This window comes from Ranitomeya variabilis, chromosome 2 (assembly GCF_051348905.1).
Source record: "Ranitomeya variabilis isolate aRanVar5 chromosome 2, aRanVar5.hap1, whole genome shotgun sequence".
Classification (NCBI taxonomy): Eukaryota; Metazoa; Chordata; class Amphibia; order Anura; family Dendrobatidae; genus Ranitomeya; species Ranitomeya variabilis.
The window spans coordinates 908390835-908417484 of record NC_135233.1 but is presented as its reverse complement, the minus strand read 5'-3'; the positions used below and the strand labels follow the sequence as shown (position 1 = coordinate 908417484).

The following is a 26650-nucleotide window of genomic DNA, read 5'->3' as shown; positions in this document are numbered from 1 at the left end:
CACCTGAAATTAAAGGGAACCTGTCACCTCCAAAATCGATGATGAGGTAAGCTCACCGTCATCAGAGGCTTATCTACAGCATTCTGTAATGCTGTAGATATGCCACCGATGTTACCTGAAAGAGGAGAAAAAGGTTAGATTATACTCACCCAGGGGTGGTCCCGCTGCGGTCCAGTCCGATGGGTGTCTCAGGTCCGCTCCGGCGCCTCCTATCTTCATTCCATGACGTCCTCTTCTGGTCTTCACGCCGCGGCTCCGGCAAGGTGTACTTTATCTGCCCTGTTGAGGGCAGAGCAAAGTACTGCAGTGCACAGGTGCCGGGCCTCTCTGACTTTTCCGGCGCCTGCGCACTGCAGTACTTTGCTCTGCCCTCAACAGGGCAGACAAAGTACACCTGCACCGGAGCCGCGGCGTGAAGACCAGAAGAGGACGTCATGGAATGAAGATGGGAGGCGCTGTACCAGACCTGAGACACCCATCGGAGCGGGACCGCCCCTGGGTGAGTATAATCTAACGTCTTTTTCTCCTCTTTCAGGTAACATCAGCGGCTTATCTACAGCATTACAGAATGCTGTAGATAAGCCCTTGATGACGGTGAGATTACCTCATCATCGATTTTGGGGGTGACAGGTTCCCTTTAACTATTGTTCACCCATACAAGTGACAGGAAGGAATATAAGGGTGCGGTCATGGGTTCTGGTAAGTAATTACGTCTTTATCTCTCACACATGACAGCGCCATGGAGAGAATTACAAATAAATTAGCATTCAGGGAGGGTCCACAGCTCCCAAAGGTGAGAACAGAAAAGGAGGTAAAATCCATTCTATAGTATTAATAAAAAGTACAGGGAGAGGACCAAGTCGCTGCCTTACATATTCACTCAATGGACAAGTCGGCTCTCTTCGCCAAGAAGGTTGCAACTATTTTTGTGGAGTGAGCCCTTAGACCCTCTGGAATAACACTACCGTTTATGGAATAAACTAATCTGATGGCATCTCTAATTCATCTAGCTAGCATACATTTTGATGCTTTAAGCCATTTCCTAGGTCCCTGAAAGGAGACCAACAACAATCAATCTTTTCTGCAGGACTTCGTAAGCGACAAGCACTTTATCAGACACAAGTACTTTATCAGACGTCTATCGTATGAAGTTTCTCTTCTTTGGGATTTTTGGGATTAGTGCAGAATGAGTTAAGAACCACTCTTTGGCGCCTATGGAACCTGGAAGCTACTTTAGGTAGATAGAGTCATTTTAAAGGCAGATCTGGCCAGTCTTCCAAGATCTGTGTAAAGGAAAAACCTACTGACAGTGCCTAGATTTCGCTAACCCTGCAAGCTGAGGTTAAGGCCACTAGAAGGACTATCTTTAGAGAGAGGATTTTGACTGATACTGTGTGTATAGGTTCAAAGCGAGAGTCTGTCCGAATCGAATTTAAATCCCAAGGAGGTACACATGGCCTGGGGAAAGGTCTTGATCTGGATCAAGCTTAGATAAAAGAGGAAATCCAACGGTTACCTGTTAGGTCATAAACATACAGGACCCCAAGGGCAAAAACCAGATCTTAAGGTTGTTAGTGGAATATCCCTGCTCTAGAACTTTCTGAAGGAACTCTAAAATGTAATTGACTGGCACTCCATCACTCAGCATCACCCCTGAAGTGGTTAGAAAACGTAGAAAATAGGGTTAGGAGAAAATCCCCTCTTCCATGCTGTTAAATATAGGCTGGCCACTTGAGGATGCCACGCCGTGTACTGGGAGAGAAGATCCAGAACTTCCAGTAGCACTCATATCTCGGTGATTGACATTAGTCTTAACCAGGAAAACCATGGCCTCTTGGACCAAAGGGTGAAATCAGGATGACTCTTGCCTTGTCTTCCTTGATCTTCCTCAGGATTACTAGTATTAAAAGGGTTGTCGCCAAGAACAAACATTTATTTTAATGAATAGATCATGGAATTGTAATAACTTCCACAATTGGTTGTATTTAAATAAAATGTTCATGTGCTGCGATAATCTTATAAATGTGCCCCTGCTGTGTGCTGTGTAATGGCTGTGTCTGACTGTACAGGTGATCCTCCAAATGAATGTAATGGGTCGTTATTGGAGATACTGTTATTCTCCCTTCCAAACTTCCATTCAAAGTAAATGCAAACATCAGAACGTCCCACTGCAACATTTTGGTGTGAAACTGAGCTCATAACACTGCTGGGATACATTAGGTCTGAGAACCAAGCAAAGACATAGCTTCCCTGAGAGTCATGATGGAACTTTTACTGCCTCTGATACTTAGCTGCATATTTTTTCCATCTTGCCATCTGGAAGATGACATTCTAGAGTCCAACATAAGCCTAAAAAAAACATATGTTCTTTAAGGTATAACTGACCTCTTCTAACTGGGAGTTTCAGTGATGAACTGACCTTCCTATAATTAGGAAGTTGTCCATATATAGGACTACTTGAGCTTCCTTTTCTCGAATGTGAGCCGTCACTTCCGCTATTATTTTTGTACAGACACAAGGGGCCACTGGGAGTCCAAACTGAACTGGAAGTTTGATTTCCTCTTATATGGCTAAGGCCACTCTGAACTCTGAGGAAGCTCTGGTATTTCACATATATTGGCACACGATAATACGCATCTTTCAGATGCAGAACCACTACATAACAGTCCAGAAAAAGGGCCTTTATGGCTGATCTTACCGATTCCATCTTGAAGGCATGAAATTTCAGGAATTTATTCAGACCCTTCAAAATGATTATCATTCTGAAAATTCTGTGAAATTCTTCCCCTTTTTCTCATACATATATCTAAGAGGATGGATTTTTGTACCAGTTCTAGGACCTCCAATTCCATGGCTAAATGTTCCCATAGAGAAGACATCACTATACACTTCCACAGAAGAACAGAGTGAAACTCCTGACTTAGGCCGGCTCTCACTAGGTTGAGAACACAACTGCTAGAAGATTTTTTTTTCCCAGGCACGGAAAATAAGGGAGAAGCTTCTTTCCCCTACCCGGGGACAGGAGTCACGGAGATGATTTCTTTTTCCTCCCGTCATCCCATTTATCTTGATCTCTGGGGGAAGGGGGTCTTCTACAATTATATCTTCTACTCCGAAAGGATTTTTTATAAACCGGAATGGGCAAATTAGGGAATCTTCCTTGCTGTCTCCTGCTTACTCCAGAATGTCGTCCAAAACTTGGCCAAATAGGTATTCCCCTTCACATAGTTTTGACTTGGCTAGAATATCACCAAGCCAGCACTCTAACAAAAGAGCTCTACGTATGGAGTGCCGCTGATATAGCTGCCAACCTTACTGAATCCGCTACTGCATCAAACAGAAACGCTATCAATGGAATTGTAGTCAGAATGCTGTCCCTAGCCACGTTATCCTTCAGCTGACCTTCTAGATGATCCAACCAAACCATTAAAGACCTAGCGGTAAATGTTGCTTAGATGGCTGGTTTCAGGGCCCCTGCAGAAGTCCCAGGTACTCTTAAGAAAGCAATCTGCCTTTCTATCCAAAGGATCCTTTTAGATGCCTTTGAGACAGTCTCATCTAACTTTCGGGCTTTATCCCAAGAAGACGCAGAGTCCTCATCAACAGGATATTTCCTCTTAAATTATGAAGGAAAATAACCTCTTTTCAAGTTTCTTCCATTCTCTCCTAACGAGGGATTAGATTTTTTCATTATCGGTGAATGTCCGACGCTTACTTAAAGCCTATGAGGCTTCAGGCCCCCCAAATCATGATATCCTGGACAGATTTTTGGGCTTAGGGTCAACAATGCCCTAACAGTGGATCTGACTGCCTTAACTAATCTGTCCTTCTCTTCTACAGGAAAACACTGTCATCGCCCCCCCCCCCCCCCATCCCCGCTGTTATCCGATGACAAAGTAGAAAAATAGGATTCTGAAGATCTGAAGACGTCTATCCACCTTCTGACCTGATGGATTTAGCGGAGTCTGGGGATGATCATTTCCAGGACCCCTGCAGCGTCCGAAGCAGGAACGGAGCTGCTGCCTGAACTGATCGACCAGGCCTGATTAAATCATCTTGTCTTCTTTCAGTACCACCAACACATCCAGACGAAGGTTCCACTATCAAGGACAGGAAACCAACTGATGTATGGGAGAAATACCGCCAATTTATCCTGTAGGCTAATGTCCTTGAAGGGTGAATCCCTTCTGTCATGGGTGAGAGAAAAAAAAACTGTATTATCTGCCTTAGTATCATTTCTGACTGCACAAATATTTTTGAGGAGCAGTCACAAAATTCAGGGCAAATGAATGGTTATTGACGAAACTGAAAAGTGTAGAGAGAAATAATTATACATTCTTGCCATTAACTCCATAACAACATTGATTTTCCACTTTAGAGGCCAAATCCTAATAACCTGTTCTGCATCACTGTATTCTCCCTGAAACAGATGGATTTTTTTCTTTTAAATATGAGAACATACTTGTCTGCTGATGGACTATAAATTCTGAATGGATTCATATTGGTGTTATTAATGCTTAACAACAAAACTACTGGAAGAAAATCTAACAATCACTGTAAAAGGACATACCCGCAAGATTTCTCTGCAGATGTATGCAATCCACTCTTCTTTCAATGTGTTGCCTTTGGTGTTCTTGATTAGGTCAGTAACGGATCCAGCACCACAAAACTCCATCACCAGCTGAGAAATAAATGGCAAATCTTATAAGTACAGAATGTCAAAATCCACATTATCTTCTGCCTGTTAACTTGTGAAGCCCTAGAAAGACTGCTCCGACATCACACCTTCCCTAACATGCTGGTATTTGGGATAATAAAGTGTCCTTACCCAAAGCTGATCATCCATCCCAGGCGGGTTCTTTTTAATGAATGCCCCATAATATGTGGCTATGTTTCTGTGATGTGAATACTTCTTGAGCATGTTAATTTCCTGCTTGATCTCCTCTTCTTCATCCTATATGGTGATAAAGAAGTTGATGTTAAATATATTGACGTCATACACGAGAAAAGTATTTTTTTTTTAAATCAAAACGTTAGGCCAAATATGTTTTTCAAAGAAAAAAGGAATATACACAAAACAGGGATCTCCCAAATAATTAACATATTTTACTAACACATGAACAACAGCCCAAAAAGTCAATTAAAGGGAACCTGTCACCACGTTTTTGGAAGATGGGATAAAAATAGCGTTAAATAGGGGCAGAGGTGGGCGTTACATTAGTGTGTGTGTTATGCGTTTATTACCCACCTAAGTTGCCGAAATAACTTTGCAAAGTCTCCGTTTTCGCCTGTCAATCAGGCTGGTCAGGTCACATGGGCGTGGTGTCTTCACCCAGATTTGGCGTAGTTTTCCGTTGGTGGCGTAGTGGTGTGCGCATGCCCAAAGTCCGGAATCCTCTTCCAGGGGATTTAAAATAGCGCGGTGTTCGTTATTGCATTGGTGATCGGTGGGCGCGGCCATCTTCCTTTGGCCGCGCGTGCGCAGAAGCGGCGCTCTGCTGGCCGCGGCTTCAGGAAAATGGCCGCGGGATGCCGCGCGTGCGCAGATGGATATCGCGGCGGCCATTTTCCTGAAGCCGCGGCCAGCAGAGCGCCGCTTCTGCGCACGCGCGGCCAAAGGAAGATGGCCGCGCCCACCGATCACCAATGCAATAACGAACACCGCGCTATTTTAAATCCCCTGGAAGAGGATTCCGGACTTTGGGCATGCGCACACCACTACGCCACCAACGGAAAACTACGCCAAATCTGGGGGAAGACAACGCCCATGCGACCTGACCAGCCTGATTGACAGGCGAAAACGGAGACTTTGCAAAGTTATTTCGGCAACTTAGGTGGGTAATAAACGCATAACACACACACTAATGTAACGCCCACCTCTGCCCCTATTTAACGCTATTTTTATCCCATCTTCCAAAAACGTGGTGACAGGTTCCCTTTAAAAACACTTAAAGCCAATGGCTTACAAAACTAACCATACAACTTGTAATGAATTTGTGACTGCCCTAATCCACCAAGTGACAGAGGTAAATGTGAAAACATATATTAATTGACTCTAAAGTTAATAGGCAATACAATAAAGCGGAAAGAATAGAAAAATACACCCATGCGTACAATCAGTATCCATTAAAGTGCCAATATGTGTGAAGGAATGGAGGAGAAAACACACTAAAATAAGCATACAATGCTATATTGCACAGAACAAGCGCAGATAAGATCTAGCAATGGGAGGAGGTATCCACAAATATGTGTCTTCCTCGGGATCAAGTGTGTCAAATATGTTTTTCTTTCATTTGGTGATTTTGTTTTTTAAATTCCCTTTACCACTATTTATACAGTGCGTGCAGAATTATTAGGCAAGTGAATATTTGACCATATCATCACTTATGCAGATTTTCTAATTCCAAGCTGTATAAACTTCAATGCTTATTGGAAGACACAGCTCAGTTGATGTGTATTTGTGTGGTGGGGGGTGTAAGGATATGACATCCTTTATCAAGGTGTGTAGAATTAATAGGCAGCTTGTTTTCCTGAGCCAAAACGGGTCAAAAAATATTTGACCGACTCTGAAAAGTCAAAAACTGTGACAAATCTTACAGAGGAATACAGTACTCCTGAACCTGCTAAGATATTTGGGCGTAATCACAGAACCAATAAAAGTTTTGTTGTAAATAGTCAACAAGGTTGTAAAGAAAAGTTTTGGAAAAAAAAGATGCTAATTAACTGCCAAAGATTTTAGAAGAAACAAAGGTGAAACAATCAGGAAGGCATTATCCTCCAGTGCGGTCATACTCCAGAACTGCAACCTTCCCGGACAGCCCAGAAGTACAAGGTGTTCAGTGCCCAGAGACATGGCCGAGGTGAGGAAGGCTGAAACCTGCCACCACTGAACAAGACACACAAGTGGAAACATCAAGACTGGGCCAAGAAAAATCTGAAGATTATTCAGGTTATTATGACTGACGAGATGAGAGTGACTCTTGATGGAGAGACCCATGGCTTGATCAGAAACAAGCTTAGCCCTCCACTTGGACTCAGACACCAGCAAGGTGGAGGTGGGGTACTGCTATGTGCTAGTATTATTAACCCCTTCACCCCAAAGCCCGTTTTCACCTTGCTGTCACTTTATGAGGTCATAACTCTGGAACGCTTCAACAGATCCCACTGATTCGGAGAATGTCGGCCCCCCCCCGTACATGAAATGGGATAAAGGGGGGGTCTCATGGCTATACGGGCCGTGGAGTGATAATTTGCAGTTTAAAATAATTGGATGTTTTATTATTTCCAAAAGAGCGGGTGACAAAGGGTTAAAGGGAACCTGTCACCACGTTTTTGGAAGATGGGATAAAAATAGCGTTAAATAGGGGCAGAGGTGGGCGTTACATTAGTGTGTGTGTTATGCGTTTATTACCCACCTAAGTTGCCGAAATAACTTTGCAAAGTCTCCGTTTTCGCCTGTCAATCAGGCTGGTCAGGTCGCATGGGCGTTGTCTTCCCCCAGATTTGGCGTAGTTTTCCGTTGGTGGCGTAGTGGTGTGCGCATGCCCAAAGTCCGGAATCCTCTTCCAGGGGATTTAAAATAGCGCGGTGTTCGTTATTGCATTGGTGATCGGTGGGCGCGGCCATCTTCCTTTGGCCGCGCGTGCGCAGAAGCGGCGCTCTGCTGGCCGCGGCTTCAGGAAAATGGCCGCCGCGATATCCATCTGCGCACGCGCGGCATCCCGCGGCCATTTTCCTGAAGCCGCGCCCACCGATCACCAATGCAATAACGAACACCGCGCTATTTTAAATCCCCTGGAAGAGGATTCCGGACTTTGGGCATGCGCACACCACTACGCCACCAACGGAAAACTACGCCAAATCTGGGTGAAGACACCACGCCCATGTGACCTGACCAGCCTGATTGACAGGCGAAAACGGAGACTTTGCAAAGTTATTTCGGCAACTTAGGTGGGTAATAAACGCATAACACACACACTAATGTAACGCCCACCTCTGCCCCTATTTAACGCTATTTTTATCCCATCTTCCAAAAACGTGGTGACAGGTTCCCTTTAAGGATTATAGCCTTTGTTTATTTGAGTTTATTTGCTCCAATCGGTTTGCTTGGCGCCGTTTCTACGGGCCATGATTGGTGGAGCTATTTATAGCAGGTTTCTATGATTTATAAAGCCGTGCTGAGGTGATTTTTCTGTCAGAACCATCGGTTTTTACTGAAGAGAAGAAGGTTTTTTCTTGTCATGGACAGCCTTTTTCAGCAACTTCTTTCTAGGGCCAGTGAGGAGGATGGGATTGAGTGGATTAAAAACTGCCTTTCCATGCGTGCATCAGGTTCGGTTCCTGATGTTAATCCTCTTACCTCCACTCAGAATGCGCAAGTTACTCCGTCGCCTCAGGCCCCATCTCAGCTTCCAGCTCCTTCTCTGCCTTCTTCATCCGGGACAAGGAATAGGAGACCTCCGGCGTCATTTTCCCCTTCAGCTTCTCCTCAGCGCTCCAGCCGCCAGAGTCAGGAGCGAGACAGGAAATCCTGCCGTTCATCTTCAGGCAAGTCTCGCAGCCCGGCGCGAGACTTTCCTCAGCGTCATGTTCCTGATCCGGGTACGTCATCTGAAACCGCCGGCAAGGCAAATAGGCGCCGCGGTCGTAAAAGCACTGCGGTGTCTTCCCCAGCTGACAGGCCGGCGGTTTTGGTGACTAATTCTCCTGCCGCCGACGATAACCTGCTTCCTTTACAAGCATCTGGAATCCCTCCGGCAGCGCTGTCATCTGAAGATGAAGAAGAAGTTTCAGCTCCGAGATCCTTTCAGCCGCGCTCGCCTAACATGGCAGGCTTGAGCGCGGGCTGCGCTTCAGACCCGCAGTCTAATGCATCAAGGAAGGGTGAGAACTTAAGTGTCCCCTTGTCAGTTTCCCCCTTTGACTTTAAATTGTTTATTAGAAATGCCGTTTCTGAGGCTTTGAGCGAGGCTATCACATCAGCCCCATCTGGTATGCTATTGAGTAATTCTATGGGTGCTCCTAATTTAAGCGCTACAGCTAATTTAAATACTTTTAAGGAGGCCCTTACATGTGACCTTTCACCTTTGGGCTTTCATCTGAGCTCTGCTACGAAGGAGCTCATTTGGAGCAATAGTTTTGTTGATTTATTCTCCTTATTGCCTCGTAAGGACCAATCGTTTAGATTTGAGAAGAAAGATGACAAACTAGATTCGGATGATTCAAAGCGGGGTTCTTTGAAATCATTTAATAACTGGATTCAGGCCTTCGCTATCTATTCGTCTGTTTTAGGCGAGAAATTTCCAAATTTATGCAGTAAGTTGTTTCAGCATCTTGACATCATTTTGGAAGCTTACAGGAATTTTGGCGGATCCGCCTGGGTCCTGTACGATGAGGCATTTAGACAGAAACTTGCAGTCCATCCGGATGTTTCATGGGGTGTGAAGGATGTTGGAATTTGGATAAATTTGATGTTACCCCAAAGGCAATCTTTTAGCAAACAATCTTTATCTAATCCTACTAGGAAAGGTGTTTGCTTTGCATTCAATGAATCTATGTGCAAATGGAATCATTCTTGCAGATTTTGGCACGAATGCTCATTTTGCGGCTATTCCCACCCAGCATCCAAATGCTTCAAAAAATTGTCAGCTCAACAATCAAGTCCTAAAGACGCTAACCCTAAAAGCTCTGACTCCAGTGAAACTGGAAAGCATGCTTTTTTGGTTAAACAATTACCCAAACAAGGAGAGCAGTAGATTGATCTTTGATGGTTTTTTATTTGGTTTTTACGTCCCTTCATTTAAAGGTGAAGGTTGCAAAATTGTCAGGAATCTACCGTCCCTTTATGCACATCCTGATGTAGCCAGGGAAAAGATTTTTCATGAGCTGGAATTGGGAAGGATTGCAGGTCCATTTTCTACTCCTCCCTTTGAAAACTTTAGAATTTCTCCACTGGGCATTGTCCCTAAGAAAGAGCAAGGATCTTTTCGTCTAATTCATCATTTATCGTATCCTTCTGGATCCTCTCTGAATGATGAAGTGGACAAATCCTTATGTTCTGTGTCTTACGCCTCTTTTGATACGGCTATTGATATTTTGAGAAAATTTGGTTTTTGCGCCCTTATGGCGAAATCTGACATTAAATCAGCCTTTAGGCTTCTCCCAGTCCAACCATTGGGATTTAATTCTTTAGGTTTTTACTTTGACAACGAATTTTTCTTTGACAAATGTCTCCCAATGGGATTCTCCTTATCTTGTTTTTATTTTGAGAATTTTTCTTCATTTCTTCACTGGGTTTTGGAATCAAACAGTAAGGATTCTGGGATTTTACATTACCTAGACGACTTTTTATTTGTGGGATCTGCTTCATCTTTAAGTTGTTTTCAAACCCTGTCCACTTTCCTTAAGATCTGTGAAAATTTTGTCGTCCCCCTTGCCAAAGATAAAACGGTTTTTCCTACTACCTGTATTGAATTTTTAGGCATCACTTTAAATTCAGTGAAAATGGACTGTTCCCTTCCTGCCGACAAAGTGTCTAAGTTGAGAAGTGCATTATTGAATTTTATCTCTAGAGATAAAATTACTCTTAAAGAATTCCAATCTCTATTGGGGTTGCTGAATTTTGCCCTTCGTATTATCCCTATTGGTAGGGCGTTTTCCAGGCGCATGTATGATGCTACAGTCGGTTTTTCTTCCCCTGGTTCTCATATTCGGATTCACTCAGAGCTCAAAGAGGATGCCAGGACATGGCTTCAGTTTTTATCAAACTTTAACGGCAGGTCTTGTTGGCAATCTGCTTTTGTTTTTGCAGATTCTATAAATTTTGGTTTTTCTGTTCACAAGTCTTTGGGTTGCGCAGTTCTTTTTCATTCTCACTGGTCGGTTTTTAAATGGCCTCAATCTTGGCTTTACAATCAAACAACTGAAAAATCTATGATCTTGGAGCTGTCTGCGGTCTTGCTAGGTATTTTACTTTGGGGAGATCTTTTAAGGAATTCCAGAATTAATTTTCTCTCTATGGACCAAGGGTTCATTATGGCAATCAACACCTTGTCTTCAAAAAATAAATTTGCAGCAAAGATTTTGAGACATCTAGTTTTGTTATGTCTCGAATATAATATCTGGATTAAAGCCAAAGCTGGTACAAGTGTTTTGAATTCTGCTACGGATTCGCTATGCAAAAGTCAGTGGTCCATTTTCTTTCTGCAGGTACCAAACGCAGACAAAGATGCAACTCCTTGCCCTCCGGAATTCTGGGACCTAATTGCAATGTAATAGATTACTTTATTCAACATTCCCTATCCGAACGATCATGGGCCGATTATTCGGCCGCATGGCTCCAATGGCGAAATTTTTGCAATTTGCATAGTTTGGATCCGAAGGTCTCCAATGCTACATCTGGTCTAAAGTTTATTGAGACTTTAGTTAATAAAGGTCTATCCTACTCAAGTGTATGTAAATCTCTTGCTGGTATTTCGTTCTTTCTTAAGCTTTTTGGAAGTACCCCATTGACATCCCTTTTTCCCATAAGACAATTTTTAAAAGGTTTTAGAAAACAACAGTTTAAACCGGATTCTAGACGTCCAGTGTCTTTTTCCTTATTAACCCCTTCCCGACATGTGACGGAATAGTACGTCACATGTCGGGACCCCCGCTTTGATGTGCGCTCCGGCGGTGAGCGCACATCAAAGTCGCGACATGTCAGCTGTTTTTTACAGCTGACATGTGCGCGCAATAGCGGCGGGTGAAATCGCGATCACCCGCCGCTATTAACTAGTTAAATGCCGCTGTCAAACGCAGACAGCGGCATTTAACTACCGCATCCGGCCGTGCGGCCGGATATGAGCGCATCGCCGACCCCTGTCACATGATCGGGGGTCGGCGATGCTCCTCCATTGTAACCATAGAGGTCCTTGAGACCTCTATGGTTACTGATTGCCGGTGGCTGTGAGCGCCACCCTGTGGTCGGCGCTCACAGCACACCTGCAAATCTGCTGTGTAGCAGCGATCTTATGATCACTGCTGCATAGCAGAGCCGATCGGGCTGTGCCTGCTTCTAGCCTCCCATGGAGGCTATAGAAGCATGGCAAAAGTAAAAAAAAAAAGTTTTTAAAAATGTGAAAAAAATAAAAAAAATATAAAAGTTTAAATCACCCCCCTTTCGCCCCAATCAAAATAAATCAATAAAAAAAAAACCCAACCTACACATATTTGGTATCGCCGCGTTCAGAATCGCCCGATCTATCAATAAAAAAAAGCATTAACCTGATCGCTAAATGGCGTAATGAGAAAAAAATTCGAAACGCCAGATTTACGTTTTTTTGGTCGCCACGACATTGCATTAAAATGCAATAACGGGCGATCAAAAGAACGTATCTACACCAAAATGCTATCATTAAAAATGCCAGCTCGGCACGCAAAAAATAAGCCCTCACCTGACCCCAGATCATGAAAAATGGAGACGCTACGAGTATCGGAAAATGGCGCAATTTTGTTTTGTTTTGTTTTTTGCAAAGTTTGGAATTTTTTTTCACCACTTAGGTGAAAAATAACCTAGTCATGTTAGGTGTCTATGAACTCGTAGTGACCTGGAGAATCATAATGGCAGGTCAGTTTTAGCATTTAGTGAACCTAGCAAAATAGGCAAGCAAAAAACAAGTGTGGGATTGCACTTTTTTTGCAATTTCACTGCACTTGGAATTTTTTTCCCGTTTTCTAGTACACGACATGCTAAAACCAATGATGTCGTTCAAAAGTACAACTCGTCCCGCAAAAAATAAGCCCTCACATGGCCAAATTGACGGAAAAATAAAAAAGTTATGGCTCTGGGAAGGAGGGGAGCGAAAAACGAAAACGGAAAAAGCTCCGGGGGTGAAGGGGTTAAGAGACTTATGTTTGTCCCTTTCTAAGGTTTGCTTTACTTATTACGAATCAATCCTGTTTCATTTGGCATTTTTGCTTTCCTTTTTTGGTGCCCTTCGAATTGGCGAATTAATTTCTGCCAGTAAACTTCATCCTTCTGGACTCTTGTTATCTGATTTGGAACTTCATGACTCTCATATCTTGATATTTATAAGAAGGTCTAAGACAGATCAGATGGGTAGGGGTTCTAGAATAAAAATTGATTCGGTTCCTGGTTCTATTATTTGCCCTGTCATTACCGCTCGTAGTTGGCTTCAAATTAGGTCTAATGTTCCCGGCCCTTTATTTATACATCAAGATAATTCCCCTGCGACAATTTTTCAATTTAATTTCATTCTAAAAAAATGCTTATCATTATTGGGTAAAGAGCATCTTAAGATAACATCCCACTCTTTTAGAATTGGAGCTGCTACCGAAGCAGCTAGGGCTGGCCTTTCTGATTCACAAATTTGTAGTATGGGTAGATGGGAATCCAAAAGGTTTAGACTTTATATTCGACATGAGTTATATGATTATTAATTTTCTATTTAATTTTAGGCCCGCTGGTGGTTTGGATCATCGGCCACTCATTCGTATTTTGGGCCCAGAAGAGGGCTAGGCAACGTATTTATTTGGAAAATTTATCATTTGATCCTAATTTAGTCCTTATTTTTTGGCACAGTGTTCGTGGGATGAAATGGTCAAGTTTTGTTTTAGAGTTTAAGAAGTGTTTAACTTTGTTTCCTGCTCCTGATCTCGTTATCTTTCATGTTGGCGGTAACGATATCGGGAAAGTCAGGACCTTAGATCTTCTAGCTTTTATGAGGTCAGATGTTTCTTTTTTGAAACAGTCTTTTCCCAATACGGACTTTGTCTTTTCCGAAATAGTTCCAAGGTTGCTATGGTCTACAATCAATTGTCATTTTATGGATAGAATTCGTATTCGGGTGAACAGGAGTTTTAATAAATTCCTTCCATTAATTAACGGATTTTCATTTAGGCACATCGATTTGTAGGGTTTTCTTCCTGGCTTTTATAGACAGGATTTAATACATCTGTCCGATGTAGGATTGGATATCTTCAATCTGGGTTTTCAATATATGGTTGAAAAATGGCTGAGTTTGTTGGGGGGGGCCACGCTTTATTAAGCATGGCTTTTGGGAAAATCGCCCCTTGTTTGGGGCGGATTGGTCGTTGGTAAAGCTTTATAATGATTTATTGGATTATTTATTGAAAATTTGAGATTTATTTAACTTATGTAACCCATAATAAAACTCACGGCCATTTTTCATCCACTAAATTTTGTGTTTGTGTCAGTTATTTATTAAAGTTTAATCGGTCCTGTATGGCCATGTCGGCCCCCCCCCCCCCCCCCCGTACATGAAATAGGATAAAGGGGGGGTCTCATGGCTATACGGGCCGTGGAGTGATAATTTGCAGTTTAAAATAATTGGATGTTTTATTATTTCCAAAAGAGCGGGTGACAAAGGGTTAAGGATTATAGCCTTTGTTTATTTGAGTTTATTTGCTCCAATCGGTTTGCTTGGCGCCGTTTCTACGGGCCATGATTGGTGGAGCTATTTATAGCAGGTTTCTATGATTTATAAAGCCGTGCTGAGGTGATTTTTCTGTCAGAACCATCGGTTTTTACTGAAGAGAAGAAGGTTTTTTCCCCACCCCCCCTCCCCTTTTTTTTTTTTTTTTTTTTTAATTCTTTTGTCGTGAGTTTATTTGAGGGAAAATCGCCCCTTGTTTGGGGCGGATTGGTCGTTGGTAAAGCTTTATAATTATTTATTGGATTATTTATTGAAAATTTGAGATTTATTTAACTTATGTAACCCATAATAAAACTCACGGCCATTTTTCATCCACTAAATTTTGTGTTTGTGTCAGTTATTTATTAAAGTTTAATCGGTCCTGTATGGCCATGTTTTAACGTGACATATTGTACTTTATGATCGTGGTAAAATGTCTTTGATATGACTTGCGCTTATTTGTGAAAAAGGGTATTCCCGTATCAGAGATCCTATCCCAATATATAGTAGGTATAATAATATTAGCAAATACCTCCACAAAATGTTTGGTCCCGATAAAATAAACCTATACTGACCTCCTGTGCCGACACCGTTCCCGTGGTGTAGGCACTCACTCTCCCCAGCGCTCTAGTGTGGTACTGTGACAAATGAGCCTGGCACACAGCTGAACCCTAGCTTCCTCTTCATGTTCAGTCCATATGTAATCGGGGACAAAGATGTCAGTGCCAGGGTCACGAGTTACAACACCGCACGAGGGCCCCAGGGACAGTGAGTGCCGACGCCGCAGGAACAGTGCCGGCACGAGAGGGGAGTATAGGCTTTTTATTTTATTGGGCCAAACAGTTATTTCAAGAAGTGATTGTCCTAATAGTGGACAACCCATTTAAATATTCAGGTTTATTAACCTTTTGGTTTCCCCTCTCCCTGCACAATGACCTCTGCACAGATCACAGAGCATACATTTCAATACACGTCAATATCTACAGTCTATTGCTGGCTAGGCTGTAAAGCATTGCTTCTTAAACTAAGGCAGGCCTCAGCAGTAAGAGGTCCCTTAAGTTGTTGGTGAGATACAGCTAAGGAGGTTGTCACACTAGTGGATATATGCTGCACAGTCCTTTAGCTGCAGTAATCTATCATACCAATATCATTATCTAATTCTGTGTACTTGTAAAGAGAAGCAACTTTGCATTTTACTTATTAAAAATCCTCTATATTCTAAAATAAAAAAAACAGTGGGTATTTTAAATCTGTAGTGTACAGCTCATTGCCAACTGTACCAGTCGCTCTAAAGGTACCGTCACATTAAGCGACGCTGCAGCGATAGCGACAACGATGCCGATCGCTGCAGCGTCGCTGTTTGATCGCTGGAGAGCTGTCACACAGACCGCTCTCCAGCGACCAACTATGCCGAGGTCCCCGGGTAACCAGGGTAAACATCGGGTTGCTAAGCGCAGGGCCGCGCTTAGTAACCCGATGTTTACCCTGGTTACCAGCGTAAAAGTAAAAAAAAAAAAACAGTACATACTCACCTGCGCGTCCCTCAGCGTCTGCTTCCTGACACTGACTGAGCTCCGGCCCCTAACAGCAGAGCGGTGACGTCACCGCTGTGCTTTCACTTTCAATTTAGGGCCGGATCTCAGTCAGAGCAGGAAGCAGACGCTGGGGGACACGCAGGTGAGTATGTACTGTTTGTTTTTTTTACTTTTACGCTGGTAACCAGGGTAAACATCGGGTTACTAAGCGCGGCCCTGCGCTTAGTAACCCGATGTTTACCCTGGTTACCAGTGTAAAACATCGCTGGTATCGTTGCTTTTGGTGTCAAACACAATGATACACGGCGATCGGACGACCAAATAAAGTTCTGGACTTTATTCAGCGACCAGCGACATCACAGCAGGATCCTGATCGCTGCTGCGTGTCAAACTAAACGATATCGCTAGCGAGGACGCTGCAATGTCACGGATCGCTAGCGATATCGTTTAGTGTGACGGTACCTTAAGTGTCCCTGCGCTTCTGCAATGCTGCAGAGGCAAAGGGGCCTCTATTAGCAGTATGGCAGGGTTCGGGCCAGCAGTCAGCCACAATAAATAAAAGTCTTAATGTCCATTAAAGTACTATAAACTGTTGAAAGATGGTTGCAGTGATTCCTGAAGAACATGGTAGACTACTGTGGATTGATTGCCTGTGGCCTACTGAGAACCTGTAAGCTTTCCTGGCATGCCTGCTTTAGTAAATACTGATATATATTGTGAATATAACTCCGCATTGTGCGGTTCCGTTACTATTCTGGAAAAAAAAATTACATTTATTATCTGGATGTTATTATTAAAGGGGTATTCCCATATCCGAGATCCTATCCCAATATATAGTAGGTGTAATAATACTAGCAAATATCTCCAATTAGAAATGTACGATCGTTTTTTTATGATTCACTATGTCTCTTTCCTCATGTGCAGGACCTTAGGTATCCAAAGTTACGACCACAGCAACTGGATAACTGTCACTATATCAGTGGTCGTAACCATGGATGCCTAAGGTCCTGCGATGCCTCCACATGAGGAAAGGCATAGCGAATCAGAAAAACGATACTACATTTCTAATTGGAGTTATTTGCCAATATTATTATTATTACACCTACTACATAGTGGGATAGGATCTTGGAGATGGGAATGCCCCTTTAAGCTTGTTATATAGGTGATCTGCACAGATTGATCAGTGTCAGACTGTATAGAGACACCTCCCAAATGGCACCATACAGATATGCATTGGTGATCACAGTAAATGTCTCCATAATCATAAAACCAGCACACTGTAATAAGTAAAATATACTCAAGGGATTGTAACCCTGCTGTACTAGCAGACACAGCCGAAGGACAAAAGGCCGGTGTGCTTGGAAGGAAGCCACCATGTTATTTTAATCTCATTCATCCCCTTAATATTGTGCCTCTAGGAAGCACGAAATACAAAAGAAAGGACATTGGTAACATAATGTAGTGTAACATTCCTGCGTATTGTCCTCCATGTACAGGACATGATTACATCTCATCACACACCTCGCTGGTCCTCGCACAGCAACAATCCTTCTGTGGAATGTTCCGTGTTAATATGTTTATTTTGGAACGTGTGAACGACCTTCACTAGAGGCTATCCAGATAAAACAAGGGAAAGATAACAAAAAACACGGCACTGTTCAAGTGGAACATGTAACTACTGTCAATCGCCCCAGGAAAAGCCTCATTCATAATCCGGCCATCAGTTTGGAAGTATCTCTATACCGTTACACCGACCAGTAAAATAAAATACGCAGAAAGTGCAATGGTCAAAATTCAACATTCCGATTCATCATTGCCTTTGCACCTTTTTATTTTGCACCCAATTCATTATTATTTCACTGTTATTTGTTGCTTCTTTTTAAGTCTATATTATATGTATATCTATATTATATGTAGAATGTAAGCCCGCAAGGGCAGGGTCCTCGCCCCTCTGTATCAGTCTGTCATTGTTAGTTTGCTTACTGTAAATGATATCTGTAATTTGTATGTAACCCCTTCTCATGTACAGCACCATGGAATCAAAGGTGCTATATAAATAAATAATAATAATAATAATAATAATATGTGGTCACATGTTTTTTTAGTTATTGTTTTTCATTTTGTGGGTGGATTTTAGTGCTTCCGGAATGCTTTCACCCAACTACTGGCGAAATTGCAAATTTCAATCTCCGCCCCCAGTATAACCCTGGACTGATTTTATGTATATCAAGCTAAAGTCTCATTTTTTGCAACACTTAAAAGTCACAAAAATGGTTAAGGACAGGAAAAAAGCCAATTTTTTTTTACTTTGCGCAAAATTCATGAACCGCACGTGCCATTTGCGGAAACGTCAGAATACCAAAAGTCAAAAAAAGAAAAGGGACTTTAAAAAAAAAATAAAAAATTGGTCTAAATCTATACTAAAGTTTCAGCAAACTTACAGATACTTTGTGCTGTAAAAAATGATGACTACTTCCTTTAAAAGGTAACAGGACAGCAGATGACCACGGGCAGCATGTATCAGGCACTGGTTGTATGATCTCGGACAGACATGTCTGACTTTGAAACAGTGCGGCGTTTCGGAGAAAAAAATACTTTAAAGGAGCTGGAGACCGAGCTTCATGGGAGATCAGTCATAAAGGAAGCTTCTCCCCACCCTATGACTGACAGATCTCTCCTAACTACGCGCACACAAGGAGAGACCCATCACGCAATGGGAGGGGATGGAGAGTAGCCCCCGGAGGAACGGCCTTTTTGACTAATCGGCCGTGTAGCTTTTAAGGAATACTTTTTCTCTGAAATGCTGCAGTGTTTGAGTCAAACATATATGGCTGAAGTAACACAGTGGCCCGGCCACGTGGGCATACAGTGGCCGGATATGTTCTCCTCCGCGTCTCCTTTCTTCTGACACGGCTTGCTACATTTTCTGGAGTATCAGTGTAGGGAGCGGCGTTAGAAGAAAGGGTACCGTTAATCAAAAGTGGCGCAAGGCCCCAATTGTGCAAATGAGGAGGCGTAACGGTGCACCAAACTCTTGGCCACACCAAGTGTGCATTGAAGCCTCCACATTTGCACACCAACTAGAAGTTATTTTCTCAGCCACTGAACCAGTAACCGATACAGTGCTAGTGTAGTGGTTATAGGGGCAAAGTCCCTTACAACACAGTACAACAAATATAAAATGTATTTTGGGGGTCACGGACTACCTTTAATAAAACACTGCAGATGAGGGAAGTTATTTTCTTAAACAGGAACATCCATAAAAAGTCCGCCAACCACGGGTCAGGGCATCTCTCTCTGCATATAGACCATGTGTATGGGGCAGCCAGGGGTAAGCACATGTTTTTATTACAAAGAATGAGGGCCTTAGAGCAAAGAAGTACAGTAGCTATAGATTTAGACATTTCTGAACTACAGGTGTACTGTAAATATTGGTTGTGATCAATGATGGATGTGAGTGAACACGGACATCCGACCTTTCACTTTCAACGATAATCATTTATAAAGAGTCCTAATTGTTTAGCAGCCCCTATCAGACCCCCTTCTGCTCTACTTACTGCCCTCTGCAGCTCTGTATGGCCATCAATAAACCGTTCCATGGTAATTATCTGCCTTTCTTATATAAGATATTACCAACTTGCAAAATAAAAGGCTCCAAAGTGAACAACATTCTTACTGTATATCAGACATGAACCAAACGAGAGATACATTACCCCTGTGACATCCATGACCTTAATGGCCGCGAGCTGCCCAGTTTTAACATGTCGACCCTGTAATGAAATAAGAAAGATATATAAATACATATTTTCAATGCGGGGATGCAGTGTAGATGGAAGCGACACACTGATGTGGGCTGCACATGACAGGCCGGTCTGCAGTCACCTCTCTGATAGATTAGCCTCTGCTCCATTGCAGAAAATAAGCAGATTTGCTGACATTTTGACACAAAGGGAATTGAGTGCAGGCCATTTACAGATCAGCGAGTCCGCGCTGCTTTCTACATGACTAAGCATTGTAGGGTCATTTATTTCACACCTAGGTACCATATTGGAAGGAAAAATAAAAACTTGCTGCTTTCAGCACACTTTATTCTACTAAACTTTCGCAACAGAAGTGCTCTCAGTACATTTCAAGGTAAAACAGAAGAGAACATGAGCAGCGCACAGAAATGTTTGCTCATAGGGAGGAGAGTTTCCAGTTAGTGATGGGCGAACGTGCCCGGATAAGGTGTTACCCGCCATGCTCCGATGCTAACCAATGTCTTCGATGTGCTCAAAAAATATGTTCGAGTCCCCACGGCTGCATGTCTCGTGGATATTTGACAGCCACAACACGTGGAGGGGTTACCTGATTGTTAGGCAATCCCTGCATGTGTTGCAGCTGTCGAACAGCCGCGAGACATGGAGGAGCGGGGACTCACACATATTTTTCGAGCACGCGGGAGACACTCGGTTAGCACCCGAGAATGGTGGATAACACTTTATCCGGGCACGTTCGCCCATCACTACTTACAGTCAGTCATTTACAGATTTATCTACAAGGCATGGTCACAAGTCATCAGAAGAAACAGATGGAGACAGAGCTCCAAATCTCGAAAAAGCCTAGAAGTAATATAATACGACAAGTCCCATTGTGCTCTTATCAGGTACTCAACCAACGGTTAATGTTTCACGCTAATCATACTCTGATGAAACTCCAATATTCTCAGATTAAACAGAACATACAGTAAGTAAAAAAGATTTATTTCACTAGATTATTTACATTATAGACCAGACCTGAGCAAATAGACAGCGACAGTTCAAGGGCTGGAAATCACATGCAACCAAGTAGCATCACATTGGGCACCTGATCTGCCTAGCCAGTTGCGCCTAACCCTTATAACACAGGTCAGGTGCGTACCGCCACATCGGAGAATGAAGAGACAGGCAGAAAGAATGTGAGTGAGAAGAAAGCCATTATGGGAGCGAGACAAAGGGTGGAAGAAAGAGTGGTGAGTGATAGAACAGAGATAAGTCAAAGACCAGGATAGACCATAGGAGAGCTCAAAAGTCAGGATCACAGCCAATCAAGGTACATTTATGCTTATTAGGCTGCCATCACACTAGCAGTATTTGGTCTGTATTTTATATCAGTATTTGTAAGCCAAAACCAGGAGTGGAACAATTAGAGGAAAAGTATAATAGAAACATATGCACCACTTCTGCATTTATCACCCACTCCTGGTTTTGGCTTACAAATACTAATGTAAAATACTGATATCAGGCAGCCTTATACTTAAAGGGGAATACTAATTTATGGCTAATTAGAAGGAGCAATAGAATTATAAACTTTATTTAAAAAACCCAGTAAATTATATGGTTTTGCTTATCTGTTAATATATGTTAGTATAAGCCCTATTGTAACATGTACTAATAGTAGCAGCTGGTCAATATAACCAATTCTGCTCAATAGTAAGCAATAAATTATGGCGCAGAGTTAAGGTTCAGCGGCATCTCACATGGCTCCTTGGGAAAATTAATTGCCCACCCTCGTTACAGACCATCAAGAGTGAGTAATATTTTATCAAAGGTGTTTTCTTATTGGAAATAGGTAAACTTCTTAAGGTTGCACCTTGCCCCCTTCATTATTTCGTTAGACATTGAGTCACTGGCCTGGCAACTTGCATGGACAAAGCTGCAGCGAAAATGCTCCAACCTCCTGAATGACAGAGTTACAACACGCATTTGCCATCACCAAACGGCTACCCAGCAGTACAGCCCGGATTACAGTTTACTAATACCCAACCAACTACTTATTATCCATATCTTGTAAAGCCAAAGCGGTCAGTCAAGAAATGCAAACCAAGACAGTGGGAAGGTGCACCAAACTGCTTGGCCATGCCAAGGGTGCCCCACGAAGCTGCTTGGTTCAGACCACCATTTTGCAATGACAGACCCCCTTTACAGACTTCTATACTAAAGTAAGACAAGGAGGTCTTGCTACAACAACAATACAGCTTCAGTCTTTGGCCGATTGCTATGTTGTGAACCGTGCAATATTTGCCCATATGTGTTTTTCCATCCATGAATTCATTGTGGCAGCTTTCCAAACAACGCGCACAGGATATCTTTTAAAATGGGATCTGGCTCTCATGTGAAGTTCTAGCACTGACAAAGCCCTTCCCATCATTTGGAAAGAAATGATTTGGAAAACAATTCAGATTTTATTTGCCAAGAATCTGTACATTCCAGCTTCAATTCTTGCATGTGAGCAGACCATCCGCTAGTTATTGTCTCACAGTTTTAGTGCATATTTTGTGCTTAATGTGAGAAGGAGAGGAAAAATAATACATTCAGAAATTGCATAAAGATGTCCTGTGTAGTATCGTGACGTCGGTTTAAGTAAATGCTGGTATTGTGCATAATCTTCTCATAGAACTCTACACAGAGCCATTCCTCTACCTTTCCTTCTAGAAACGTATGTATAAAGTCTAGGCTGGACTACCATTTTCCTGTCATTAGGACGCGTCCCTACAGTGTCTGAAACTGGAGAGTACTTATTATAAGGGACCAGTCAGATGGTCGCATAAATCGGACCAAGATCGGAATGCAGTGCACGGACTGGCTGGCGGCTCTCCTGAATAAAGTGTGACAGCTGCAGAGAAATGCAGGTAGCGGTCACAATCGGGTGGGGAGAGCCACCGGCCAGTCCGTGCACTGCATTCCGATCTTGGTCTGATTCATACAGCCATTTGACTCTGCCCTTAAGGTATGTTGGCTTCTGTCTCGATGGCAAGGGTAACACCCAGTTGTCAATTTATTCATACATTTTCACAAGGAGTAACAGAGGAATATTCTTAGAAAATATGGTTATTTCATGGCAAACACAAAAATTCACTAAATAGGCAAGTCAGGGGAGTTGTAGGTGAACTTTCAATGCAGCAGATAAAGGGATAATACCACACTAAGTGGCACAGGAAAATTCTTCAAACATGATTATTAATTTATTGTCCGTTATTCACACCACAATAGGTAAAAGAAGATAGCGACGTTTCGTGTAGAACATCCCTCATCAGGCGTATGACTATTGATTGGTGGATATGTAATCTAGAAATTCCTGGCTTCGGCTTGGACTTCCGCAGGGGTAAAACCAGGAAACACTCCTTGGTAGCTCACAGGCGACGTCCACTTTCAATGTTAGTTTGTAAGGCTATCACAGATATCTTCACACATGATGAGACAAGTAGCTCCGCAAGCTATGATACTCTTCTAATATGAGAAACTCTTGTCACCCAAAAGTTTTTGAAAATTAAAAAGGGGGCTGCAAAGCACTTGTGGGGTACATGGTGTGAATGATTATGCAGTGTTAGCCACAACACAAATGTGAACGCTGCCCAAGTAATCTAAAAATCACGAAACAATAAGACTTGTCAAAATCAGTGCAAAGAGAAAGTTGAGTGGTGCTTGGAACAAAAAGATTTCGTAACTGAAGGCAGCCACCAGACTGGTTGCGATGGGCACGGCGCCACATTTCCTTTGCACTACTTGTTAAAAATTTCCGCATGACCATTCTGAAAAGTAGGTTTACGGTTAAGTCTTACCAACTAAGCGCTGAGCCGCCCACAATTTTTTGCAAGGTTGCTTGAATAATTTTTGCCTTAGGGGAAGAAGAAGGGGCACACGGGAATCAGCAATGCTGTGATTTTTCTGTGAGTCGGGCACAATGCTTGTGCTACAATGGAGTCTATGCTTAGAAAAACCCATAACCCAAATAAAAGTGGCTTTACGATTACATTTAGTGTTACATTTGTAGCATAACTTCCAGAGAATAAGAGTATTACTACCTATACTTCCAAGAAACAGCAACTCTTCCTATTTTACTGATGTGCAAACCATAAAAATCAGATGCTCAGCAGATGCTTTTGCTCTTAGGCGCCACTGATCCTGGCATCTGCTAGCACCACGGAGAGCACAAAGTATTCCACATTTCATCACAACTGGCATTTCAGATTCTCTTTTAGGAGATTACTGCTGGCCAGCTATAACCGAAGTTAAGAAAGCAAGCTGTCGCACCCTTTGTAGCACCGGAGACCCCCAGTAAACAACCAGAGACAGATTCCAAAAACTGTTTTGAGTGATAACAGATAAAATCTTTCTTGTATGTATAAAATATAAATGCCAGGCTAAAAGCTGATGAGGAGAGTAAACTAGAAAGATTTTCAAGGGGGCACAATACAAATGATGTGCATCACCATTAGGTGATCCATTTATATTTACTAGGGACCCTATCTTGGGATCCCACCAATCACTAGAATGTGACGCCCAAGTCTCCTCCTTCGCAGAGCCACAATGAGGAATGGTCTAACTGGAGGGCCACTGCACGGGTTTTCCTGCTGCATAATTCAATCTCCTCACCATGATGGATAAGTGGATAGATCAGGGATGTTTCCCATGGAGCCAACTACACTAGAGCTAGGATACAAGCTAGAAAATAGAGCAACATTTATGGTGTCAAATTTGGTATCTAATGTTGCTTGTATCCCACCCAAATATTCAAGGTGGGAGCCTTCCTTGTGTACGTTCTAAACACTCGAGGACACAGACAGAAAAGGGCCCCTGAGCCAGAACAATATATGGGCCCTTTGCAGCCCAAGAGCTGCTAAAAATGAAACACTGCACCTGCTTTGGATGTATAAATGGGCCCCATTACATCTAGGGCCCCTGTGCGGCCACACAGGTTGCACAAATGAGATGTCCGCCTCTGGTTCTAAACATACATCAAAAACAAACCTTTGGCTAGTGAAATTAGAGGAATATTTGTCTGACCATTAAAAAAAATATAGGAGTTACAGAGAATTTGCATTAGGTTTCCTCATACTGCAAACAAGGTAATCGGTGGACCATCCCACAGTCGATATCGTCATCCAAATCCACTCCACCTTCCACTATGGCCCAAGTGAAGCCAACAAAATCAATTAAGCGGGGGAGGAGCTTGTCATCCAGACTGACTGAAGAAAGGTGGTCCGGTCTGGCCATGATGCACACAGCACTTCAGCTCATTTGCATATTACTTCAAAGATTGTTTTCTTGAAAAGTAGCCAATAGATTTTGGAACTATAAGTACAGGTTCTTCTCATGGAAAGCTGCCCTATATGGAGAAGTGCTTTTTTCCTAAAGTGCCTTTGCCCTGACAGACCCCCAAAAAGGTGACCATACATGCCAGAGCAAAACTGATATTTTTAACGATAAGTGTTGATCTTTGGGAGAAATTTAACAGCAAACAATGGTTATAGTGGATTGATTGATTAACTGCCATATATCATAATTGTGCTTTGGTTGATATATGAGCGATCCTCTATAATCGAGCATCCCACAGAGGAGGAGAGCAGGCCTGTATACCAATGTTTAATGAATGATCTTCCACCACTACATCACTTCCGGCAATACATTAGTCAATAACTGGCCGACATTCGACAACATTTATAGTCTTGGTATTTATCGGTGTTAGAGAAAAGATTGTTTATCAGATAAAAGTATGTCAAAGTTTGTTTAATCGTCCACCAACTTCTGTCTAATGAGCATGGCCTTCTTCGGTAGAATTAGCCTTTTCGTATGCATTTTATAGCTTCGGAAATCTAAATTTTACAATTGAACACCATCGCAACTGGCACAAAAGGAGTTAAATGCAGGTTTATGTAGCTAATCTATCCTCATCAAGTCACTATACAAATGCAAATTAAATTCTACATTAGATGTTTCATATACGTTTCAGAATAATCTCTGGCACAGATTACGTGGCTCTGACTGTCCACCCTATGGGTCGACTATAAAGCAAGATCTCAACAGGGGACAAGGGGTTACCTGTCCGGTATTATATATTCATGGAAATGCCAAGACAATAGGGGAAGGAGGCAGCTGTTCACACTATCCAAGCATGGAACGTTTTACTGCAAGTCTCGGTGACCTTCATTTTCTCTCCCACCCAACTGATATGTGAGAAGATACAGCCTGTGCAGCATTGTTAGGAGCTGCCAATACATATTCCAATAACAGGAGCAGGAGGCCAAGTGCAAACCTTCTCATCACATTGGAGGCATCTGTTGCTGAAATAACATAGAAATAGAACAGTAAAGTCCTATAAATGTTGCTGTCCAGCATACTAGTGAAAGTAATCTGTAATTTCACAAAACCAGTAGATGAAAACTGAACAGAAATAACCATCTATTAGCATGCCCTCAATGGGAGGCAATAGAAGCTGCCGTACAGTATTACTGGAGGGTCTTTCCATTACATTATTAATTTGGTCTCTGGCCTAAAATGAACCCATTTAGTGCTGCAGGGCAGCAATAAACTATTCTCCATGACTGTCCAATAATCTAGAACATTTCATAACATGCCATCTTATAATGCTATTGTTTTGGCATAAAATAACTACGTGAACGCTGAATAAAATTGGCACGTGGAAGGATCTTTGCAATATTGACGATGGTCACATTGTGATGATGAGACTACTGTGTCAGCTCATCTCCAAAACAGCCAGCCTTGTGGGGTGTTCTCAGTGTCAGCGGTTAGTCCTGTACCTAAAAAGTAGTGATTTTAGGAAAGGCAAACATTACAACTATGCTAATTGATGCATTTGGATATAAAAGGCTAGTCCATCTAGACCGAACCCACAGAAGGGCTGCTGGAGCACAAACTGCTG

The 26650-nt window shown here is 42.5% G+C and overlaps 1 protein-coding gene across 10 annotated transcripts in view; it reads right to left on the bottom strand.

Moving 5' to 3' along the window:
- TNIK (TRAF2 and NCK interacting kinase) overlaps positions 1-26650 on the bottom strand; it is a 342780-nt gene that overhangs the window by 187730 nt on the left and 128400 nt on the right. For all 10 annotated transcript variants that reach the window (XM_077290529.1, XM_077290531.1, XM_077290534.1 and 7 more), the window contains exons 3-5: positions 19684-19740; positions 4829-4954; positions 4571-4681 (exon numbers count right to left, since the gene is read on the bottom strand). In XM_077290529.1, the coding sequence (XP_077146644.1) occupies positions 4571-4681; positions 4829-4954; positions 19684-19740 (294 nt within the window). The remainder of the gene's footprint in view (positions 1-4570; positions 4682-4828; positions 4955-19683; positions 19741-26650) is intronic.